At 36.5% G+C, this 22,854-nt stretch overlaps 1 protein-coding gene across 1 annotated transcript in view; it reads left to right on the top strand.

The window, feature by feature from the left end:
- Positions 1-146: 146 nt before the first annotated feature.
- Positions 147-22,854, top strand: part of TUFT1 (tuftelin 1) — a 47,398-nt gene continuing 24,690 nt past the window's right edge. Inside the window, exons 1-6 of the mRNA XM_085082221.1 lie at positions 147-217; positions 355-371; positions 10,955-11,059; positions 14,745-14,813; positions 18,602-18,703; positions 22,012-22,143. Of these exons, the coding sequence (XP_084938347.1) occupies positions 175-217; positions 355-371; positions 10,955-11,059; positions 14,745-14,813; positions 18,602-18,703; positions 22,012-22,143 (468 nt within the window). The 5' untranslated portion in view covers positions 147-174. The remainder of the gene's footprint in view (positions 218-354; positions 372-10,954; positions 11,060-14,744; positions 14,814-18,601; positions 18,704-22,011; positions 22,144-22,854) is intronic.

Raw genomic sequence — 22,854 nt, forward strand, 5'->3', positions numbered from 1 at the left:
CCAATTTTTCCCCCATTTTCTCCCAATTTAATCCCAATTCAATCCCAATTTTCCCCCCAATTTTCCCCAATTTTCCCCCAAATTCCCCCAATTCTCCCGCGCTTTCCCCTCCCTGCCGGTGGGCGTGGCCAGATGACATCACCATTGTGGGCGTGACCGGATCACGTCACCACCATGGGCGTGGCCAGGTGGGAATCACCGCAATGGGCGTGGCCAGGTGTGCATTACCATATATGGGCATAACAGGTGGGAATTACCATTGTGGGCGTGGCCAGGCGGTGGGCGTGGCTAACCGGTGGGCGTGGCCAAGTGACTATTACCTAATCTGGGCGTGGCCGAGTGGGCGTGGCCAAGGTGGGCGTGGCCAGCAGGTGAGGCGCCATGACTGCCCTGCAGAGCTGCGCGGAGCTCCCGGAAGCGGCGGTGAGATTCCCAAAAAATCCCCAAAATTCCCCAAAATCCAACCCTCGGGAGCTCTCCTGGGAATTCCCCAAAAATCCCCAAATTCCTCCCAAAAAATTCCCCAAATTCCTGAAGTTCTTCTTCGTCTTCCGGAAGTTCCTGGGAGGAGTTTTTATTTTTTTGGGGATCCCAAATTCCCAAAAAAACCCCTCGGGAATTCCCAAAAAATCCCCAAAATTCCCAAAAATCCAACCCTCGGGAGCTCTCCGGGGAATTCCCCAAAAATCCCGAATTTCCTCCCAAAAAATTCCCGAAATTCCTGAAGTTCTTGTCTCTTTCCGGAAGTTCCTGGGAGGAGTTTTGGGATCCCAAATTCCCAAAAAATCCCAAAAAACCCCTTCCGGAATTCCCAAAATTCCCCAAAAAACCCCTCGGGAGCTCTCCGGCAATTCCCAAAAATCCCAAATTTCCTCCCAAAAAATTCTCCAAATTCCTGAAGTTCTTGTCTCTTTCCGGAAGTTCCTGGGAGGAGTTTTTGGGTTTTTTGGGATCCCAAATTCCCAAAAAATCCCCTCGGGAATTCCCAAAAAATCCCCAAAATCCCCAAAAATCCAACCCTCCGAACCTCCTCGGGAATTCCCCAAAAATCCCCAAATTTCCTCCCAAAAAATTCCCGAAATTCCTGAAGTTCTTGTCTCTTTCCGGAAGTTCCTGGGAGGAGTTTTGGGATCCCAAAAATCCCAAAAAACCCCCAAAAAACTCCTCCCGGAATTCCCAAAATTCCCAAAAATCCCCTCGGGACCTCCTCGGGAATTCCCAAAAATCCCGAATTTCCTCCCAAAAAATTCCCCAAATTCCTAAACTTCTTCTTCGTCTTCCGGAAGTTCCTGGGAGGAGTTTTTATTTTTTTGGGGATCCCAAATTCCCCAAAAAATCCCCTCGGGAATTCCCAAAAAATCCCCAAAATTCCCAAAAAACCAACCCTCCGAACCTCCCCGGGAATTCCCCAAAAATCCCAAAATTCCTCCCAAAAAATTCCCCAAATTCCTAAACTTCTTTGGCTCTTTCCGGAAGTTCCTGGGAGGAGTTTTGGGATCCCAAAATTCCCAAAAATCCCTAAAAAACCCCTTTCGGAATTCCCAAAATTCCCAAAAATCCCCTCGGGACCTCTCCGGCAATTCCCAAAAATCCCCAAATTCCTCCCAAAAAATTCCCAAAATTCCTGAACTTTTTCTTTGTCTGTTTCCGGAACTCTCGAGAAGTTCCTGGGAGGAGTTTTTGGGTTTTTTGGGATCCCAAAATTCCCAAAAATCCCAAAAATCCCTTCCGGAATTCCCAAAATTCTCCCAAAAAATTCCTCCCCGAAATCCTTGGATTCTTCCCCAAAAAATTCCCGAAATTCCCAAAAATCTCTTTCGCTTCTTCCCGAAATTCCCAGGAAGGAATTTGGGAATTTTTTTCTCTTCTTGGCAGTTTTTTGGGATCCAAAATTCCCCAAAAAACCTTTCCCAAAAAAATCCCAAAATTCTTCCCAAAAAACTCCTGAGCTTCTTCCTGAAATTCCCAGGATGGAATTTGGGAATTTTTTTCTCTTCCTGGGAGATTTTTGGGATCCAGAATTCCCAAAATTTCCCAAAAAATCCTCCCGGGATCCCAAAATTCCCCAAAAAACCCCCCCCCAAAAACCCCAAAACCAAAACCCCAAAAAAACCCCAACCCAAACCAAAACCCCAAAAAACCACACCCAAAACCCAAAACCCCAACCCAAAACCCCCAAAAAACCCCCACCCAAACCCAAAACCCCAAAACACCCCACCCCAAAACACAAAAAACCCCACCCCAAAACCCCCAAAACCCCAAAAAACCCCAACCCAAAACCCCCAAAAAACCCCACCCAAAACCCAAAAAACCCCAAACCCCAAAACCCAAAACACAAAAAACCCCAACCCCAAAACCCCCCAAAAAACCCACCCCAAAACCCAAAAAACCCCACCCCAAAACCCAAACCCAAAAAAACCCCACCCCAAAACCCCCAAAACCCAAAAAACCCCAACCCAAAACCCCCAAAAAACCCCTCTTGGATCCCTAAATTCCCAAAATTTCCCCCAAAATCCCTCTGGAACCCCAAAATTCCCAAAAATCCCTCTGGAACCCCAAAATTCCCAAAATTTCCCAAAAAATCCTCCCGGGATCCCAAAATTCCCCAAAAAACCCTCTGGGACCCCAAAATTCCCAAAATTTCCCCCAAAAAATCCCTCTGGGAATTCCCAAAATTCCCAAAATTTCCCAAAAAATCCCTCTGGGAATTCCCAAAATTTCCAAAATTTCTCAAAAATATCCCTCTGGGACCCCAAAATTCCTAAAATTCCCCAAAAAAACTCCTCTGGGAATTCCCAAAGTTTCCCAAATTTCCCCAAAAAATCCATCTGGGACCCCAAAATTCCCAAAAATCCCTCTGGGATCCCTAAATTCCCAAAATTTCCCCAAAACATCCCTCTGGAACCCCAAAATTCCCCAAAAAACCTCCTCTGGGACCCCAAAACTCCAAAAATCCCCCCCAAAAACCCTCTTGGACCCCAAAATTCCTCAAAAAATCCCTCTGGGACCCCAAAATTCCCCCAAAATTCCCAAAAAAACCCCTTTGAGACCCCAAATTTCCCAAAATTTCCCCAAAACATCCCTCTGGACCCCAAAATTTCACAAAAAATCCCTCTGGGACCCCAAAATTCCCCCAAAATTCCCCAATAAAACCCTCTGGGAATTCCCAAAATCCCCCCAAAAAATCCTCTTGGACCCCCAAAATTCCCCAAAAAAATCCCTCTGGGATCCCTAAATTGCCAAAATTTCAAAAAAAACCCCTCTGGGACCCCAAAATTCCCAAAATTTTCCCCAAAAAACCCTCTAGGACCCCAAAATTCCCAAATTTTTCCTCTCCAGGGATGAATTTCGGGAAAATCCCAAATCCCTGGATTTCTCCACATCCCAAACCCCAAATTCCCAAAATCTTCGGGAATCTCCTGGAGTCACTTTTGGCATCCAAAAAATCCCAAAAAATCCCAAAATTTTCCTCCTTGATCCCAAAAATCTCCACCCGGATCCCAAAATCCCATTTTTTCCTCCCAAAATCCCCTTTTTTTCCCAAAATTCCCATTTTTTCCCCCCAAAATCCCATTTTTCCCCCAAAAATCTCATTTTTCCTCCCAAAATTCCCAATTTTTTCCCCCAAATCCCTTTTCTTCTCCCAAAATCCTAATTTTTTTCCCCAAAATCCCATTTTTCCCCCCGAAATCCCCATTTTTCCTCCCAAAATTCCCATTTTTTTCTTCCAAATTCCTTTTTTCTCCCAAAATTTCCTTTTCCCCCCCAAAATCCTATTTTTCCCCAAAATTCCCTTTTTTCTCCCAAAAATCCCAATTTTCCCCCAAAATCCCCAATTTTTCCCCCAAAATCCCCAATTTTTTCCCCAAAATCCTAGTTTTTTCCCCAAATCCCCTTTTTTCCTCCCAAAATCCCAAAACTTTTCCCCAAAATCCCCTTTTTTCCCCCCAAATTCCCCTTTTTTCTCCCAAAATCCCTAATTTTCCTCCCCAAATCCCATTTTTTCCCCAAAATCCCTTTTTTCCCCCCAAAATCCTCATTTTTCCCACAAAATCCCATTTTTTTCTCCCCAAATTCCCCTTTTTTCTCCCAAAATCCCTAATTTTTCCCCCAAATTCCCCTTTTTTCTCCCCCAATTCCCCTTTTTTTCTCCCCAAATCCCAAATTTTTCCTCCCAAAATCCCATTTTTTCCCCAAAATCCATTTTTCCCCCTAAAATCCCATTTTTTTCTCCCAAAGTTCCCATTTTTTCCCCCAAAATTCCTAATTTTTGCCCCAAAATCCTCATTTTTTCCCCAAAATCCTCTTTTCTCCCCCACCCTTTTTTCCCCCAAAATTCCTAATTTTTTCCCCAAAATCCTAATTTTTCCTCCCAAATCCCCTTTTTTCTCCCCAAATCCCAATTTTTTTTTAGAGATAAACTCCCCCCGCTGACCACGCCCATCCCGGAGTTTTCCCGCCGCGATTTTGGGAGTTTTTCCCGATTTTTTTCCCCAAAATCCCATTTTTTTTTCCGGGAAAAATCTCTCTCCGGTAGCCACGCCCATCCCGGCTTTTCCCAGCCGGAATTTTAGGACTTTTTCCCAATTTTTCCCTAATTTTTTTCCCCAAAATCCCAATTTTTTTTAGGGAAAATCTCCCTCCGCTAACCACGCCCATCCCGGAGTTTTTCCCGATTTTTTCCCAATTTTTTTCCCAATTTTTTCTCCCAAAATCCCAATTTTTTTCGGGGAAAAACTCCTTCCGTTAGCCACGCCCATCCCGGCTTTTTCCCGCCGGAATTTTAGGATTTTTTCCCAATTTTTCCCCAAAAAATCCCAATTTTTTTTCGGGAAAAGACTCCCCTCGGTAGCCACGCCCATCCCGGCTTTTCCCAGCAGAAATTTTAGGATTTTTTCCCAATTTTTTTCCCAGTTTTTCCCCAAAATCCCGAATTTTTTTAGGGAAAAACTCCCGGCTTTTTCCAGCAGGAATTTTAGGATTTTTTCCCAATTTTTTCTGCCAAAATCCCAATTTTTTTTAGGGAAAATCTCCCTCCGGTAGCCACGCCCACCCCGGAGTTTCCCACCCGGAATTTCAGGAATTTTTCCCATTTTTTCCCCAATTTTTTCCCCCAAATCCCAGAATTTTTTTAGGCAAAAACTCCTCCCACTGGCCACGCCCATCCCGGAGTTTCCCACCCGGAATTTCAGGAATTTTCCCCTTTTTTTTCCCCATTTTTTCCCTGATTTTCCCTCTTCCTGTTTTCCCACCCCAGAATTCCCGGGAAAAAACCCCAAAATTCCTGAGAAAAAACCCAAAATTCCTGGAAAACCCCCAAAATTCCCGGGAAAAACCCCAAAATTCCCCGGAAAACATCCCAAAATTCCCGGAAAAACCACAAATTCCCGGGAAAAACCCTGAAATTCCCGGAAAAACCCCAAAATTCTGGGAAAAACCCCAAAATTCCCGAGAAAAACCCCAAAATTCCCAGGGAAAAAACCCAAATTCTTGGGAAAAACCCCAAAATTATCGGAAAAACCCCAAAATTCCCAGAAAAAACCCCCAAAATTCCCAGGAAAACCCCAAATTTCTAGGAAAAACCCCAAAATTCCCGAGAAAACCCCCGAAATTCCTGGGAAAAACCCCCAAAATTTCCAAGAGAAAACACAAAATTCCCTGGAAAAACCCCAAATTCCCGGAAAAACCCCAAAATTCCCGGAAAACCCCCAAAATTCGGGGAAAAACCCCAAAATTCCCAAAAAACCCCAAAATTCCCAGAAAAAGCCCCAAAATTCCCGGAAAAATCCAAAATTCCCAGAAAAAGCCCCAAAATTCCCTGGAAAAACCCCAAAATTCCCGAGAAAACCCCCGAAATTCCTGGGAAAAACCCCAAAATTTCCAAGAGAAAACCCAAAATTCCCAGAAAAAGCCCAAAATTCCTGGAAAAACCCCAAAATTCCCGAGAAAAAACCCCAAATTCCTGGAAAAACCCCAAAATTCCCAGGAAAAACCCCAAATTCTTGAAAAAACCCCCAAAAATTCCCGGGAAAAACCCAAAATTCCTGAGAAAAACCCCAAAATTCCTGAGAAAACCCCAAAATTCCCTGGAAAAACCCCAAAATTCCCAGAAAAACCCCAAAATTCCCAGAAAAAATCCAAAATTCCCTGGAAAAACTCCAAAATTCCTGAGAAAAACCCCAAAATTCCTGAGAAAAACCCCAAAATTACCGAGAAAAACCCCAAATTCCCTGGAAAAAGCCCAAATTCCTGGAAAAAACCCCAAAATTCCCAAGAAAAACCCAAAATTCCCAGAAAAAACCCCAAAATTCCCGAGAAAAACCCCAAATTCCCAGGAAAAACCCTGAAATTCCCAGAAAAACCCCAAAATTCGGGGAAAAAACCCCAAAATTCCCAAGAAAAACCCCAAAATTCCCAGGAAAACCCCAAAATTCCTGGAAAAACCCAAAATTCCCAGGAAAAATCCAAAAATTCCCAAGAAAAAACCTCAAATTCCCAGGAAAAAACCCAAAATTCCTGAGGAAAACCCCAAAATTCCCTGGAAAAACCCCAAAATTTCCAAGAGAAAACCCCCGAAATTCCCAAGAAAAACCCCAAAATTCCCAGAAAAAACCCCCAAAAATCCCAGAAAAAACCCAAATTCCCAAGAAAAACCCAAAATTCCTGGAAAAAACCCCAAAATTCCCAGGAAAAAGAAGCCATTCAGCAATTCCCGGATTTTTTTTGGGTTTTTTTTTGGATTTGGGAATTTCTGGAATCTTTCCCACAGTTTTTAAACCAATTTTCCCAGCAGGAATTCCCAGATTCTTTGGGATGACTCAACTTCCGGAGGAAATTCCTCATTTCCCAAATATTTCCTCATTCCCAAAAAATTCCTCATTCCCAAATAATTAATCATTTCCTGAATTATTTTTCATTTCCTGAATTCTTCATTCCCAAATTATTCCTCATTATCTGAATTCCTCATTCCCAATTCTTTATTTCCAAATAATTCCTTTTTTTCCCAATAATTCTTCTTTTCCAAATACCTCATTTCCCAAATTCCTCATTCCCAAAAAATTCCTCATTCTCAAATTCTTTATTCCCAAATTATTCTTCATTTCCCGAATTCTTTCTTCCCAAATAATTTTTTTTTCCCAAATAATTCTTCGTTTCCAAATTCCTCATTCCCAAATTATTCCTCTTTTCCCAAACTGGAAAAATGGGAATTTTGGGGAAAAAAATGAAGTTTTTTGGGGGGGCAAATTTGGGAATTAGGAGGGAAAAATTGGGAATTTGGGGGAGAAATTCCCAAATTTTTCATTCCCAAATATTTTCTCATTTCCCTAATTCCTCATTTTATTATTTTTCTCATTTTATTATTTTCTTCATTTTATTATTTTCTTCATTTTATTATTTTCTTCATTTTATTATTTTCTTCCTATTATTCCCAAATAATTCTTCATTTCCCAAATAATTCTTCATTTCCCAAATAATTCCTCATTTCCCAAATAATTCTTCATTTCCCAAATAATTCCTCTTTTCCCAAATAATTTCTCATTCCCAAATAATTCCTCATTTCCCACATAATTCCTCATTCCCTGAATTCTTCATTCCCAAATAATTCCTTTTTCTTGAATTCCTCATTCCCAAATTATTCCTCTTTTCCCAAATTCTTCATTCCCAAATTTCTCATTTCCTAAATGTCTCATTCCAAAATAATTCCTTATTCCCAAATAATTCTTCATTTCCCGAATTTCTCATTTCCCTAATTCCTCATTTTATTATTTTCCTCACTTTATTATTTTCCTAATTTAATTATTTTCTTCCTATTATTCCCTAATAATTCCCTAATAATTCCCTAATAATTCCCTAATAATTCCTTCTTCCCAAATTTCTGATTCCCTAACAATTCCTCATTCCTAAATTTCTTATTCCCAAATAATTTCTCATTCCTGAATAATTCTTTATTCCCAAATTCCTCATTCCCAAATAATTCCTCATTCCCAAATTCTTTATTCCCAAATAATTTCTCTTTTCCCAAATAATTCCTCATTTCCCAAATAATTCTTTATTCTCAACTAATTCTTCATTTCCCAAATTCCTCATTCCCAAATATTTTCTCATTTTATTATTTTTCTCATTTAATTATTTTCTTCCTATTATTCCCAAATAATTCCCAAATAATTCCCAAATAATTTTTCATTCCCAAATCATTTTTCATTCCCAAATAATTCCTCATTTCCCAAATAATTCTTTAATTTCCAAATTTCTCATTCCTAAAGTCTTCATTCCCTGAATTTCTCTTCCCCAAATAATTGGAATTTTGGGATGGTTTGGGGATTTTTGGGATTCTCTTTTTTTCCCAGGAATTTTGGGATTTCCTCTCCTTCCTGCCTGGATTTTTCCCGAAAAAATGGGGGAAAAAATGGGGAAAATGGGGAAAAAAATAGGGAAAAAATAGGGAAAAAATAGGGAAAAATGGGTGGGAGGATGGGAAAAAAAATAGGAAAAAATCAGAAAAATTTGCTTTGGAATTTTGGGAATTCCAGGAAAAACAGGAGGAAAAATTTGGAAAAAAATCCACTTTGGAATTCTGGAATTCTGGGATTGGTTTGGGATTTTTTCCTGAATTTTTTCCCAAAAAAACTGTTGGGAAGATGGAAAAAAATAGGAAAAAATAATAAAAAAATAGGTTTGGAATTTTGGGAATTCTGGGATTGATTTGGGATTTTTTCCCAAATTTTTTCCCCAAAAAATCGGTTGGGAAGATGGAAAAAAATTAAGAAAATATTTTTTATAAATTAATTGTTGGAATTGTGGGAATTCTGGGATTGATTTGGGATTTTTTCCCGAATTTTTTTCCCCAAAAAAACTGTTTGGAACATGTCAAAAAATAGGAAAATATTTTTTAAAAATTAATTTTTGGAATTCTGGGAATTCTGGGATTGGTTTGGGATTTTTTCCCAAATTTTTTCCCCAAAAAATGGTTAGGAAGATGGAAAGAAATAGGAAAAAAAAAGAAAATGGAATTCTGGGATTGGTTTGGGATTTTTTCCTGAATTTTTTTCCCCAAAAAATTGTTTGGAAGACGGAAAAAAATAGGAAAAAAAATTTTTAAAAATCCATTTTGGAATTCTGGGATTGATTTGGGATTTTTCCCAAATTTTTCCCAAAAACTGTTGGGAAGATGAAAAAATAGATAGGAAAATATTTTTAAAAATTAATTTTTGGAATTCTGGGAATTCTAGGTTTGATTTGGGATTTTTTCCTGAATTTTTTTCCCCAAAAAATTGTTTGGAACATGGAAAAAAATAGGAAAATATTTTTAAAAAATTAATATTTGGAATTCTGGAAATTCTGGGATTGGTTTGGGATTTTTTCCTGAATTTTTTCCCCCAAAAAAACTGTTGGGAAGATGGAAAAAAATTAGGAAAAATAAAAAAAAAATAGATTTGGAATTCTGGGATTGGTTTGGGATTTTTTCCTGAATTTTTTCCCAAAAAAACTGTTGGGAAGATGGAAAAAAATAGGAAAATAGTAAAAAAAAATATTGGGAATTCTGGAAATTCTGGGATTGGTTTGGGATTTTTTTCCTGAATTTATTCCCAAAAATTTTTTGGGAAGATGGAAAAAAGTAGGAAAAAATTTTAAAAAATTAATCTTTGGAATTCTGGAATTCTGGGATTGATTTGGGATTTTTTCCCAAATTTTTTCCCCAAAAAAATGGTTGGGAAGATGGAAAAAAATAGGAAAAAAAAAATGGAATTCTGGGATTGGTTTGGGATTTTTTCCTGAATTTTTTTCCCCAAAAAATTGTTTGGAACATGGAAAAAAATAGGAAAATATTTTTTAAAAATTAATTTTTGGAATTCTGGAATTCTGGGATTGGCTTGGGATTTTTTCCTGAATTTTTTTCCCCAAAAAACTGTTAGGAAGATGGAAAAAAAAAAAAGAAAATATTAAAAAAATTAATATTTGATATATTGGGAATTCCAAGAATTCCCAAAAAATAAAAAAATTCCTGGAAAAAAATTAATCTTTGGAATTCTGGGAATTCTGGGGTTTGGTTTGGGATTTTTTCCCGATTTTTTCCCACAAAAAAACTGTTGGGAAGATGGAAAAAAGTAGGAAAAAATTTTTAAAAAAATTAATCTTTGGAATTCTGGAATTCTGGGTTTGAGTTGGGATTTTTTCCGGAATTTTTTCCCCAAAAAATTTTTGGGAAGATGGAAAAAAATAGGAAAAAATTTTAAAAAAAATTAATCTTTGGAATTCTGGGAATTCTAGGTTTGATTTGGGATTTTTTCCCAAATTTTTCCCCCAAAAACTGTTGGGAAGATGGAAAAAAATAGGAAAATATTTTAAAAAATTAATTTTTGGAAGTCTGGGAATTCTGGGATTGATTTGGGATTTTTTTCACGAATTTTTTCCCCAAAAAATGGTTGGGAAGATGGAAAAAAAAAAAAGAAAATATTAAAAAATTAATATTTGAGATATTGGGAATTCCAAGAATTCCCAAAAAATAAAAAAATCCCGGAAAAAAAATTAATTTTTGGAATTCTGGGAATTCTGGGTTTGATTTGGGATTTTTTCCCGAATTTTTTTCCCCAAAAAACCAGTTGGGAAGATGGAAAAAAATAGGAAAAAATTTTAAAAAATAGATTTGGAATTTTGGGAATTCTGGGATTGATTTGGGATTTTTTTCCCGAATTTTTTTCCCAAAAAACTGTTGGGAAGGTGGAAAAAAATAGGAAAAATTTTAAAAAATTAATTTTTGGAATTCTGGGAAATCTGGGATTGGTTTGGGATTTTTTCCCGAATTTTTTTCCCCAAAAAAACGGTTGGAAAGTTGAAAAAAAAATAGGAAAAAATTTAAAAAATTAATTTTTGGCATCTTGGGAATTCCAAAAATTCCCAAAAAATTTAAAAATTCCCGGAAAAAAACCTTTGGAATTTTGTTTTTCCCCAGCAGGAGGGAAACATGAGGATTCCTCCCATGGAATTCCCAACTTTTCCCATCCCGGAAAATCCTCAAGATTCCCTGGAAAATCCTGGAGTTGGGGCTTGGAATGCTGAGGTGAGTTGGGGAATTCCTGGAATTCCCAAAAATTCCACAAAATTTGGGAATTCTCGCCGAGTTTGGGGTTTGGATTCCTGGAATTCGTGGAAATTTGGGAAAATCCTGGGAAAAAATGGAATTTTTGGGGGTTTTTTTTCTGCTTTTTGTTTGTTTTGATTCCAGTGGGGAAAAGTGGGAATGAAGTTGGATTTTTCCTGGATTTTTCCTGGATTTTTAAAAAATTTTTTCCAGGATTTTTCTTGGATTTTTAAAATTTTTTTCCAGAATTTTTCTTGGATTTTAAAACATTTTTTTCCAGAATTTTTCTTGGATTTTTAAAAATTTTTTTCCAGGATTTTTCTTGGATTTTTAAAAAATTTTTTCCAGGATTTTTCTTGGATTTTTAAAATTTTTTTCCAGAATTTTTCTTGGATTTTAAAAAATTTTTTTCCAGGATTTTTCTTGGATTTTTTTAGGATTTTTCCTGGATTTATTCAGGATTTTCTAAGGATTTTTTCAGGATTTTTTCTAGTTTTTGTCAGGATTTTTTCTGGATTTTTTAAAGGATTTATCCTGGATTTTTCCAATTTTTTTTCCGGATTTTTAGAGGATTTTTCCCAGATTTTTCCCGGATTTTTCCCGGATTTTTAAACAATTTTTTCCAGGATTTTTCTCAGATTTTTCTTTGATTTTTTGTAGGATTTTTCGAGGATTTTTTCAGGATTTTTAAAGGATTTCCCCAGATTTTTCCTGAATTTTTTCCAGGATTTTTTTCCTGGATTTTTTTTAGGATTTTTCCAGGATTTTTCCAAGATTTTCCCTGATTTTTCCTATTTTTCCAGGATTTTTCCCAGATTTTTTTGGGGTTTTGTCAGGATTTTTTTCCGGGATTTTTCCAAGATTTTCCCTGATTTTTCTTGGATTTTTCCCGGATTTTAAAATTTTTTTTCCCAGGATTTTTCTCAGATTTTTATTGGAATTTTTGTAGGATTTTTCCTGGATTTTTTCAGGATTTTCCCAGATTTTTTCAGATTTTTTTCCCAGGATTTTTCCAAGATTTTCCCTGATTTTTTAACAATTTTTTCAGGATTTTTCTTGGATTTTTATTGAAATTTTTGTAGGATTTTTCCCAGATTTTTTTCAAGATTTTTGAAGGATTTTCCCAGATTTTTTCATATTTTTTTCCAGGCTTTTTTTCCAGGATTTTTTCCAGGATTTTTCTAAGATTTTCCCTGATATTTCTTGGATTTTTCCCAGATTTTAAAAAAAAAATATTTCCAGGATTTTTCTTGGATTTTTTTTTTTAGGATTTTTCCTGGATTTATTCAGGATTTTCTAAGGATTTTTTCAGGATTTTTTCAGGATTTTTCCTGGATTTTTCCGGGTTTTTTTAGGATTTCTTCAGGATTTTTCCTGGATTTTTTTAGGATTTTTACCAGATTTTTTTTCTGGATTTTTTTCAGAATTTTCCCAGATTTTTTCCCAGATTTTTTCAGTTTTTTCCCGGATTTTTCCCGGATTTTTCCAGGATTTTCCCGGATTTTTTTCAGTTTTTTTCCTGGATTTTTCCAGGATTTTTAAAGGATTTTTTCAGGATTTTAAAAGGATTTTTTCAGAATTTTTCCCAGATTTTTTCTGTATTTATTCAGGATTTTCCCTGATTTTTTCAGGATTTTTCCTGGATTTTCCCCAGAATTTTCCCAGGATGTTTTCAGGATTTTTCCAGGATTTTTCCCAGATTTTTCCTGAATTTTTTCAGGATTTTTCTTGGATTTTTCTAGGATTTTTTTAGGATTTTTCCCAGATTTATTCAGGATTTTCTTAGGATTTTTTTCAGGATTTTTCAGGATTTATTCCTTGATTTATTGCCTCATTTTCTCAGGATTTTCCCCCTTTTTTTTCCCTGATTTTCCCCCAAATTTTCCTCTATTTTTTCCTCAATTTTTTCCCATATTTTCCCTGATTTGTCCTCTCTTTTCCTTGTTTTTTTTTCCCTTTTTTCCCTGGATTTCTCCATATTTTTCTGAATATTTTCCCCATATTTTTCCCAGTATTTTTCCCAGTTTTTTCCTGTATTTTCCTTGTTTTTTCCCAGTATTTTTTCCAGTTTTTCCCTGTATTTTTCCCCAATTTTTCCCCAATTTTTTCCCAATTTTTTCCAATTTTTCCCCCAACTTTTCCCTGATTTTCCCCTGATTTTTCCCCAAATTTTCCCATTTTTCCCTCAATTTTTTTCCCATTTTTTCCCCGATTTTTCCTCTTTTCCTTGTTTTTTCCCCCATATTTTCTCCATGTTTTTCCCAATATTTCCCTTTATTTTCCCCCAATTCTCCCTTATTTTCCTTGTTTTTTCCCATTTTTTCCCCAATATTTTTCCCTGATTTTTCCCAGATTTTTTCCCAATTTTCCTCTGATTTTTCCCCATTTTCCCCCATTTTTTTCCCCAATATTTTCCCCATTTTTTCCTGGGTTTTCCCTATATTTGCCCCATTTTTTCCCAGTTTTTTTCCCAGTTTTTCCCTGTATTTTTCCCCAATTTTTCCTGCATTTTCCTTGTTTTTTCCCCATTTTTTTCTCCATACTTTTCCCAATATTTTCCCAGTTTTTCTCATTTCTTTCCCCATTTTTCCCCATATTTTTCTGGGTATTTCCCCTTTTTTCCCCCCTTTTTCCCAATATTTTTCCCCATATTTTTCCCCAATTTTCCCCCAATTTTCCCCCAATTTTCCACATTTTTTCTCCATATTTTTCCTAATATTTCCCCCCAAATTTTCCCATATTTTCCCTCCTGGATTTTCTCCACATTTTTCTGTGTATTTTTTTTTTTTTTGCCCCAAATTTTTCCCAAATTTCCCCCAAAGAGGATCAAACCTTCCTGAGGCTGAACTGAACTGAATTTGGGGTGAAATTTGCCCCAAAATTGTCATTTTTTCCAAAAATTTGATTTTTCTCCCCAATTCCAGGAGGCTGAGGCTGAACTGAACTGAATTTTGGTGTGAATTTTGCCCCAAAATTGTGATTTTTCACCCAAAATTGTCATTTTTTTTCCCCAAAATTCTGATTTTTTTTTGCCCAAAATTCCAATTTTTGTCCCCAAAAGTGTGATTTTTTCCCCAAAATTGTGATTTTTTCCCCAGAATTGTCATTTTTTCCCCCAAAATTGTCATTTTTTTCCCCCAAAATTGTCATTTTTTCCCCAAAACTCTGAATTTTTCCCCAAAATTGTGTTTTTTCTCCCCAGTTCCAGGAGGCAGAGGCTGAACTGAACTGAACTGATTTTGGGGTGAATTTTGCCCCAAAATTCTGATTTTTTGCCCAAAATTGTGATTTTTTTCCCCCAAAATTATGATTTTTTTGCCCCAAAATTGTGATTTTTTTCCCCAAATTGTGATTTTTTTTCCCCCAAAATTCTGTTTTTTCTCCCCAATTCCAGGAGGCTGAACTGAACTGACTTTGGGTGATTTTTGGGGTGAATTTTCCCCAAAATTCTGATTTTTTTCCCCAAAATTCTGATTTTTTTCACCCAAAATTGTGATTTTTTTCCCAAAAATTGTGATTTTTTCCCCAAAAGTGATTCTTTTGCCCCAAATTTGTGATTTTTTGCACCCAAAATTGTCATTTTTTCCCCAAAATTGTCGTTTTTTGCCCCAAAATTGTGATTTTTTGCCCAATTTTTGCCCAAAATTGTGTTTTTTCTCCCCAGTTCCAGGAGGCAGAGGCTGTGCTTCGCCTGCCCAGGGAATCTCCGGGGGAAACCAGACCCAAACAGAAGGTGGGAAATTGGGAAATTTGGGAGAAAAAATGGGATTTTGGGAGAAATTTGGGAATTTTGGAGGGAAATTAAAAAATTTGGGGGGAAAAATTGGAAATTTTGGGGAGGAAAATGGGAATTTTGGGGGGAATTTGGGGATTTTTGGGGAGAAAAGTTGGAATATTGGAAATGGGAATTAGAGGAAATTTTGGGAATTTTGGAAAAAAATTGGCGGTTTTGGGGAAAAATTTGGGTATTTGGGGGAAAAATTGGGATTTTTGGGGAAATTTGGGAAAATTTGGGGATTTTGGGGGAAAATTTGGGGAATTTTGGGGAAATTTTGGGGAAAATTTGGGAAAAATTGGGAAATTTTGGGGAAATTTGGGGAAAAATTTGTGGCAATTTGGGGGAATTTTGGGGAAAATTGAGAAAAAATTGGGGATTTTGAGGGAAATTTGGGAACTTTTGGGGAAAATTTGGGAATTTTTGGGAAAAAATTGAGGAAAATTTGGGAATTTTAGGAAAATTTGGGGATTTTGGGGAAATTTTGGGAATTTTGGGGAAATTTGGGAATTTTTTGGGGAAAATTTGGGAATTTTGGGGAAAAAATTGGGAATTTTGGGTAAATTGGGGAGATTTGGGAAAAATTGGGAATTTTGGGGGGAAATTTGGAAAAATTTGAGAAAAATTGGGGAATTTTGGGGAAATTTGGGGGAAATTTGGGGGAAAAATTGGGAAATTTGGGGAATTAGGGAAAATTAAAACATTTGGGGGAAAAATGGGAATTTTGGGGGGAAATTTGGGAATTTTGGGCAGAAAAATGGGAATTTTGGAGGAAAAATGGGAGGTTTGGGGAGATAAAAGGGAATTTATGGGGGAAAAATGTGGATTTTGAGGGGGAAAATGGGAATTTTGGGGGAAAAAAAGGGAATTTTTTTTGAAAATTGGGAATTTTGGGCATAAAAATGGGAATTTTGGTGGAAAAATTGGGATTTTGGGGGGAAAAATGGGGATTTTGGAAAAATTAAAAAATTTGGGGGAAAAAGGGATTTTGGTGGAAAAATGGGAGTTTTGGGGGAAAACAGGAAATTTGGGGAAAAAATTGGGATTTTGGGGGAAAAATGTGGATTTTGAGGGGGAAATTTGGGAATTTTGGGTGGAAATTTGGGAATTTGGGGGGAAAATTGGGAATTTTGGGGGAAAAATTGGGAATTTTGAGGCTGAAAAATGGGAATTTGGGGGGAAAACTTGGGATTTTGGGAGGGAAATTCTGGGATTTTTGGGGTAATTTTGGGATGGGAAATGGGATCAGGGTGGTGACTGAAAATCCAGGAATTTATCCCTAAAAATCCAGGAATTTTTCTGGAAAATCTTGGAATTTTTGCCTAAAAATTCAGGAATTTTTCTCAAAAATTCCAGGAATTTTGCTTAAAAATCCAAGAATTTCCCCCTAAAAATCCAATAATTTTTCCCTAAAAATCCCAGATTTTTTTCTAAAAATTCCAGGAATTTTGCCTAAAAATCCCAGAATTTTTCCCTAAAAGTCCTGGAATTTTCGCCTAAAAATCCAGAAATTTTTTCTCAAAAATCCACAAATTTTCAAAAAAATCCCGGAATTTTTGCCTAAAAATCAACGAATTTTGGGCAAATTCCTTGCCAGGGATCCCAGCTAGGATCCCAAAACTCCAATTTCCCATTTTTTTGGGGAATTTTTTCCCAAAATTCCATATAAATCCCAGAACTTTCGCCTGAAAATCCAGGAATTTTTGCCTAAAAATCCACGAGTTTTTCCCAAAAATCCAGGAATTTTGCTCCAAAATCCAGGAATTTTTTTGCTTGAAAATCCAAGAATTTTTCTCAAAAATTCCAGGAATTTTGCTTGAAAATGCAGGAATTTTTTTCTCAAGAATTCCAGGAATTTTTGCCTAAAAATCCCAGAATTTTTTCTCAAAAATCTCAGAATTTTTGCCTAAAAATCCACAAATTTCACCCAAAATTCCCGATTTTTTTTGGCAAATTCCTTGCTGGGGATCCCAGCTAGGATCCCAAAACTCCACTTTCCTGTTTTTTTGGGAATTTTCTCCCGGAATTCTGTGTAAATCCATAAATTTTTGCCTAAAAATCCCAAATTTTTTCTTGAAAATTCCACTAATTTTTGCTTGAAAATCCAGGAATTTTTGCCTAAAAATCCAATAATTTTTCCCTAAAAATCCCAGATTTTTTTTTAAAAATTCCAGGAATTTTGCTTGAAAATCCCAGAATTTTTCCCTATAAGTCCAGGAATTTTTTCTCGAGAATTCCAAGAATTTTTCCTTGAAAAATCCAGGAATTTTTGCCTAAAAATCTCAGAATTTCACCCAAAATTCCCGATTTTTTTTGTCAAATTCCTTGCCAGGGATCCCAGCTTGTATCCCAAAACTCCAATTCCCCGTTTTTTGGGAATTTTCTCCGGAATTCCATGTAAATCCAGGAATTTTTCCCTTAAAATCCAGGAATTTTGCTTAAAAATCCAGAAATTTTTTCCTAAAAATCCACTAATTTTACCTGAAAATCCTGGAATTTTTGGCTAAAAGTCCTGGAATTTTTCTCTGAAAATCCAGGAATTTTTCTCCAAAAATCCAGGAATTTTGCTTGAAAATTCCATTAATTTTTGCCTAAAAATCCAGAATTTTTTTCTCAAAAATCCACAAATTTTCCTCAAAATTCCCAAAATTTTCGCCTAAAAATCCACGGATTTCACTCAAAATTCCCAATTTTTTTTTGGCAAATTCTGGGATGGGAATCCCAACTAGTATCCCAACTCCAGTTTCCCGTTTTTTTGGGAATTTTCTCCGGAATTCCATGTAAATCCAGGAATTTTTCCTTGAAAATCCAGGAATTTTTCCCTAAAAATCCAGAATTTTTTTCTCAAAAATCCACAAATTTTCCTCAAAATTCCTGGAATTTTCACCTAAAAATCAACGAATTTTGGGCAAATTCCTTGCCAGGGATCCCAGCTAGGATCCCAAAACTCCAATTTCCCATTTTTTTGGGGAATTTTTTCCCAAAATTCCATATAAATCCCAGAACTTTCGCCTGAAAATCCAGGAATTTTTGCCTAAAAATCCACGAGTTTTTCCCAAAAATCCAAGAATTTTTCTCAAAAATTCCAGGAATTTTGCTTGAAAATGCAGGAATTTTTTTCTCAAGAATTCCAGGAATTTTTGCCTAAAAATCCCAGAATTTTTTCTCAAAAATCTCAGAATTTTTGCCTAAAAATCCACAAATTTCACCCAAAATTCCCAATTTTTTTTGGCAAATTCCTTGCCAGGGATCCCAGTTAGTATCCCAAAACCCCAATTCCCCATTTTTTTTGGAATTTTCTCCTGGAATTCTGTGTTTTCCAGGAATTTTTGCCTAAAAATCCCAAAATTTTTCTTGAAAATTCCACTAATTTTTGCTTGAAAATCCTGGAATTTTTGCCTAAAAATCCCAGAATTTTCCCCTAAAAATCCATCAATTTTTCCCTAAAAATCCACAAATTTCACCCAAAATTCCCAAATTTTTTTTGGCAAATTCCTTGCCAAGGATCCCAGCTAGGATCCCAAAACTCCAATTTCCCCTTTTTTTGGGAATTTTCTCCCAAAATTCCATGTAAATCCAGAAATTTTTCCTTGAAAATCCAGGAATTTTTGCCTAAAAATCCACAAATTTCACCCAAAATTCCCAATTTTTTTTGGCAAATTCCTTGCCGGGGATCCCAGCTAGTATCCCAAACCTCCAATTCCCCATTTTTTTGGGAATTTCCCCCAAAATTCCGTGTTTTGCAGCCGGTGGGCAAAGCCTTCGCCATGGTGGCCAAAAGGTCCAACGGGAATTCTTTGGCTTCGGAATTCGTCAAATCCAAGGATGGCGACGAGGAGATCATCAAGGTGAGCAGAAATTTGGGAATTTTGGGGAATTTTGGGGATTTTTTGGAGGGAAAAATGGTGGGAGGATGGGTGGGGTTGGGGTGGGAAATTCGGAGAGAAATTCTGTGAAATTCTCATGAAATTCACACGAAATTCACGTAAAATTTCTGTAAAATTCGCATAAAATTTTTGTAAAATTTCTGTAAAATTCACATAAAATTCGCATAAAATTCTCAGAAAATTCCCACGAAATTCCCACGAAATTCCCACGAAATTCTTTGCCAAATTCTCCCAAATTTCTACAAAATTCTCCACAAAATTTCCCACGAAGCTCCACGAAAGTCACGTGAAATTCTCACAAAGTTCAGATGAGATTCCCCCAAAATTCACATGAAATTCCCATAAAATTCTCCCCAAAATTCTCCCCAAATTTCCACCAAATTTCCACAAAATGTCCACAAAATTCCCAAAAAATTCCCCAAAAAATTTTTCTAAGTTTCCACAAAATTTCCCAAAAATTCCCATAAAATTCTCCATGAAATTCCCATGAATTTGGGGATTTTTGGGAATTTTCTGGTGGGAAAAATGGTGGGAGGGTGGGTGGGATTGGGGTGGGAAATTCGGAGAGAAATTCCCTAAAATTCCCATGAAATTCCCATAAAATCCCCATGAAATTCACATAAAATTTACATAAAATTCCCATAAAATTCCCCCAAAATTCGCATAAAATTCTCACAAAATTCCCATAAAATTCCCACGAAATTCCCACAAAATTCTCCCAAATTTCTACAAAATTCCCACAAAGTTCAGATAAAATTGCTGCAAAATTCACATAAAATTCCTGCAAAATTCCCACAAAATTCACATAAAATTCTCACCAAATTCCCACAAAATTCTCACAAAATTCCAATAAAATTCTCTGCAAAATTCCCACAAAATTCCAATAAAATTCTCTGCAAAATTCCCACAAAATTCCCACAAAATTCTCACAAAATTCTCCGTAAAATTCCCACAAAATTCCAATAAAATTCTCTGCAAAATTCCCACGAAATTCACATAAAATTCTCACGAAATTCTCTGCAAAATTCTCCCCAAATTTCTACAAAATTCCCTCCCAAAATCCCCCCAAATTTCCACAGAATTCCCACAAAATTCCCATGAAACTCCCACAAAATTCCCCCCAAAATTTCCCAAAAAATTCTTCCCAAATTTCCACAAAATTCCCACAAAATTCCCACAAAATTCCCACAAAATTCCCACAAAATTCTTCGCAAAATTCTCCCAAATTTCTACAAAATTCCCACGAAATTGTCACCAAATTCTCTGTAAAAATTCCCAGTGAATTCCCACAAAATTCCCACAAGTTCTCCCCAAATTTCCACAATATTACCTCTCAAATTCCCCCTAAAATTCCCACAAATTTCCCCAGAATTCCCAGAAAATTTCTCCAAATTCCCACAAAATTCCCCTAAAATTCCCACTAAATTTCCATGATGTGGATTTTTTGGGATTCAGTTTGGATTTGACGGAACTCAGTTTGGATTTTTGGGAATTCCCTGTGGGTTTTTGGGAACTCTGTGTGGATTTTAGGAATTCCATGTGGATTTTTTGGGATTCAGTTTGGATTTTTGGGAATTCCATGTGGAATTTAGGGAATTCCATGTGGATTTTTTGGATTTTTTGGGATTCAGTTTGGATTTGGGAGATTTCGGTTTGGATTTAGGGAATTCCCTGTGGATTTTTGGGATTCAGTTTGGATTTTTGGGAATTCCATCTGGAATTTTGGGAATTCCAGGTGGATTTTTTGGGATTCAGTTCATATTTTTGGGAATTCCGTGTGGATTTTTTGGTTTTTTTGGGAATTCAGTTTGGATTTTAGGGAGTTCCATGTGGATATTTTTTGGGATTCAGTGTGGATTTTTGGGTTTCCATGGGAATTTTTGGGAATTCCATCTGGGATTTTGGGAATTCCAGGTGGATTTTTGGGATTCAGTTTGGATTTTTGGGAATTCAGTTTGGATTTTGGGAATTTAGGGAATTCAGTTTGGATTTGGGAGATTTCGGTTTGGATTTTTGGGAATTCCATGTAAAATTTAGGAAATTCCATGTGGATTTTTGGGATTCAGTTTAGATTTCTGGGAATTCAGTTTGGATTTTGGGAATTCCGTGTGGATTTTTTGGAATTTTTGGGATTCAGTTTGGATTTGGGAGATTTCGGTTTGGATTTTTGGGAATTCCATGCGGATTTTTTGGGAATTCCATCTGGAATTTAGGGAATTTCCTGTGGATTTTTTGGAATTCAGTTTGGATTTTTGGGAATTCTATGTGGATATTTTTTGAGATTCAGTGTGGATTTCAGGGGTTTCCATGGGAATTTTTGGGAATTCCATCTGGAATTTTGGGATTCAGTTTGGATTTTTGGGAATTCCTTATGGATTTTTTTGGGGATTCCATGTGGATTTCAGGGGTTTCCATGGGAATTTTTGGGAATTCCATCTGGAATTTAGGGAATTTCCTGTGGATTTTTTGGGATTCAGTTTAGATTTCTGGGAATTCAGTTTGGATTTTGGGAATTCCGTGTGGATTTTGGGAATTTAGGGAATTCCTGTGGATTTTAGGGAATTCCATGTGGATTTTTTGGGATTCAGTTTGGATTTCTGGGAATTCAGTTTGGGTTGTTGGGAATTCCATGTGGATTTTGGGAATTTAGGGAATTCCTGTGGATTTTTTGGGATTCATTTTGGATTTTTGGGAATTCCATGTGGATTTTTTGGAATTTTTGGGATTCAGTTTGGATTTTTGGGAATTCCATGTGGATTTTTTGGGATTCAGTTTAGATTTCTGGGAATTCAGTTTGGATTTTGGGAATTCTGTGTGGATTTTTAGGAATTCCGTGTGGATTTTTTGGAAATTCCAGGTGGATTTCAGGGGTTACCATGGGAATTTTTGGGAATTCCAGGTGGATTTTTAGGAATTCCAGGTGGATTTTGGGGTATTCAATGTAGATTTTTGGGAATTCCATCTGGAATTTTGGGATTCAGTTTGGATTTTTGGGAATTCCATGTGGAATTTTGGGAATTTCCTGTGGATTTTTTTGGGATTCAGTTTGGATTTTTGGGAATTCAGTGTGGATTTTTTGGGAATTCCCTGCAGAGTCAAATCCTCCCAAAAATCCCCAAGAAAACCCAAATTTCCCAGAAAATCCCAAACCAAACAATTCCAGGAATTCCTGGGAATTTTTCCCCCAACCTTTTGGGAATTCCAGGATGGATTTGGGATGATCCCAAATTCCCAGAATTCCCAAAATTCCCATATTTCCCAAATTCCAGGTTTATCTGAAGGCTCGGGGTGAGCACGAGGAACCTGTCAGTCAGCTGAAGAGTGAAGTCAGACACATCCAGGAGGTGAGGAAATCCCAAAATTCCCAAATTTTCCACCCAAAATTCCACCCAAAATTCCCACAAAATTTCATCCCAAATTTTTCCTGAATTTCCCTAAAATTTTCCCTGAAATTTCCCCCAAAATTCCCCTAAATTCCTTCAATTTCCACTAAAATTTTGCCTAAAATTCCCACAGAATTCCCTAAAGTTTTCCCCAAAATTTTGTCCAAATTTCCGCAAAATTTTCCCCAAATTTCCCCCAAAATTCTAAAATTCCCCTGAAATTTCCTAAAATTTCCCCCAAAATTTCCCCAATATTCCCCCAAATTCCACCCAAATTTCCATCCCCAATTTCCCCTAAAATTTCCCCAAAAATTTCCCCAAAATTCCCCCACTTTCCACTAAAATTTCCCTTTAAATTCCCCCAATTTCCCCTAAAATTTCCCCAAAATTTCCCACAAAATTCTCACCCAAAATTCCCACAAAATTCCATCCCCAATTTCCCCTAAATTTCCCTAAAATTTCCCCCAAAATTTCCCCAAATTTCCCTCATTTTCTACTCAAATTTCTCCTAAATTTGCTCAATTTTCCCTAAAATTTCCCTTTAAATTCCCACAAAATTCCCACAAAATTCCCACAAAATTCCATCCCAAATTTCCCCTAAATTTCCCTAAAATTTCCCCCAAAATTTCCCCAAATTTCCCTCATTTTCTACTCAAATTTCTCCTAAATTTGCTCAATTTTCCCTAAAATTTCCCTTTAAATTCCCACAAAATTCCCACAAAATTCCCA

This window comes from Lichenostomus cassidix, chromosome 25, assembly GCF_008360975.1.
Source record: "Lichenostomus cassidix isolate B80296 chromosome 25, HeHo_3.0, whole genome shotgun sequence".
Classification (NCBI taxonomy): domain Eukaryota; kingdom Metazoa; phylum Chordata; class Aves; order Passeriformes; family Meliphagidae; genus Lichenostomus; species Lichenostomus cassidix.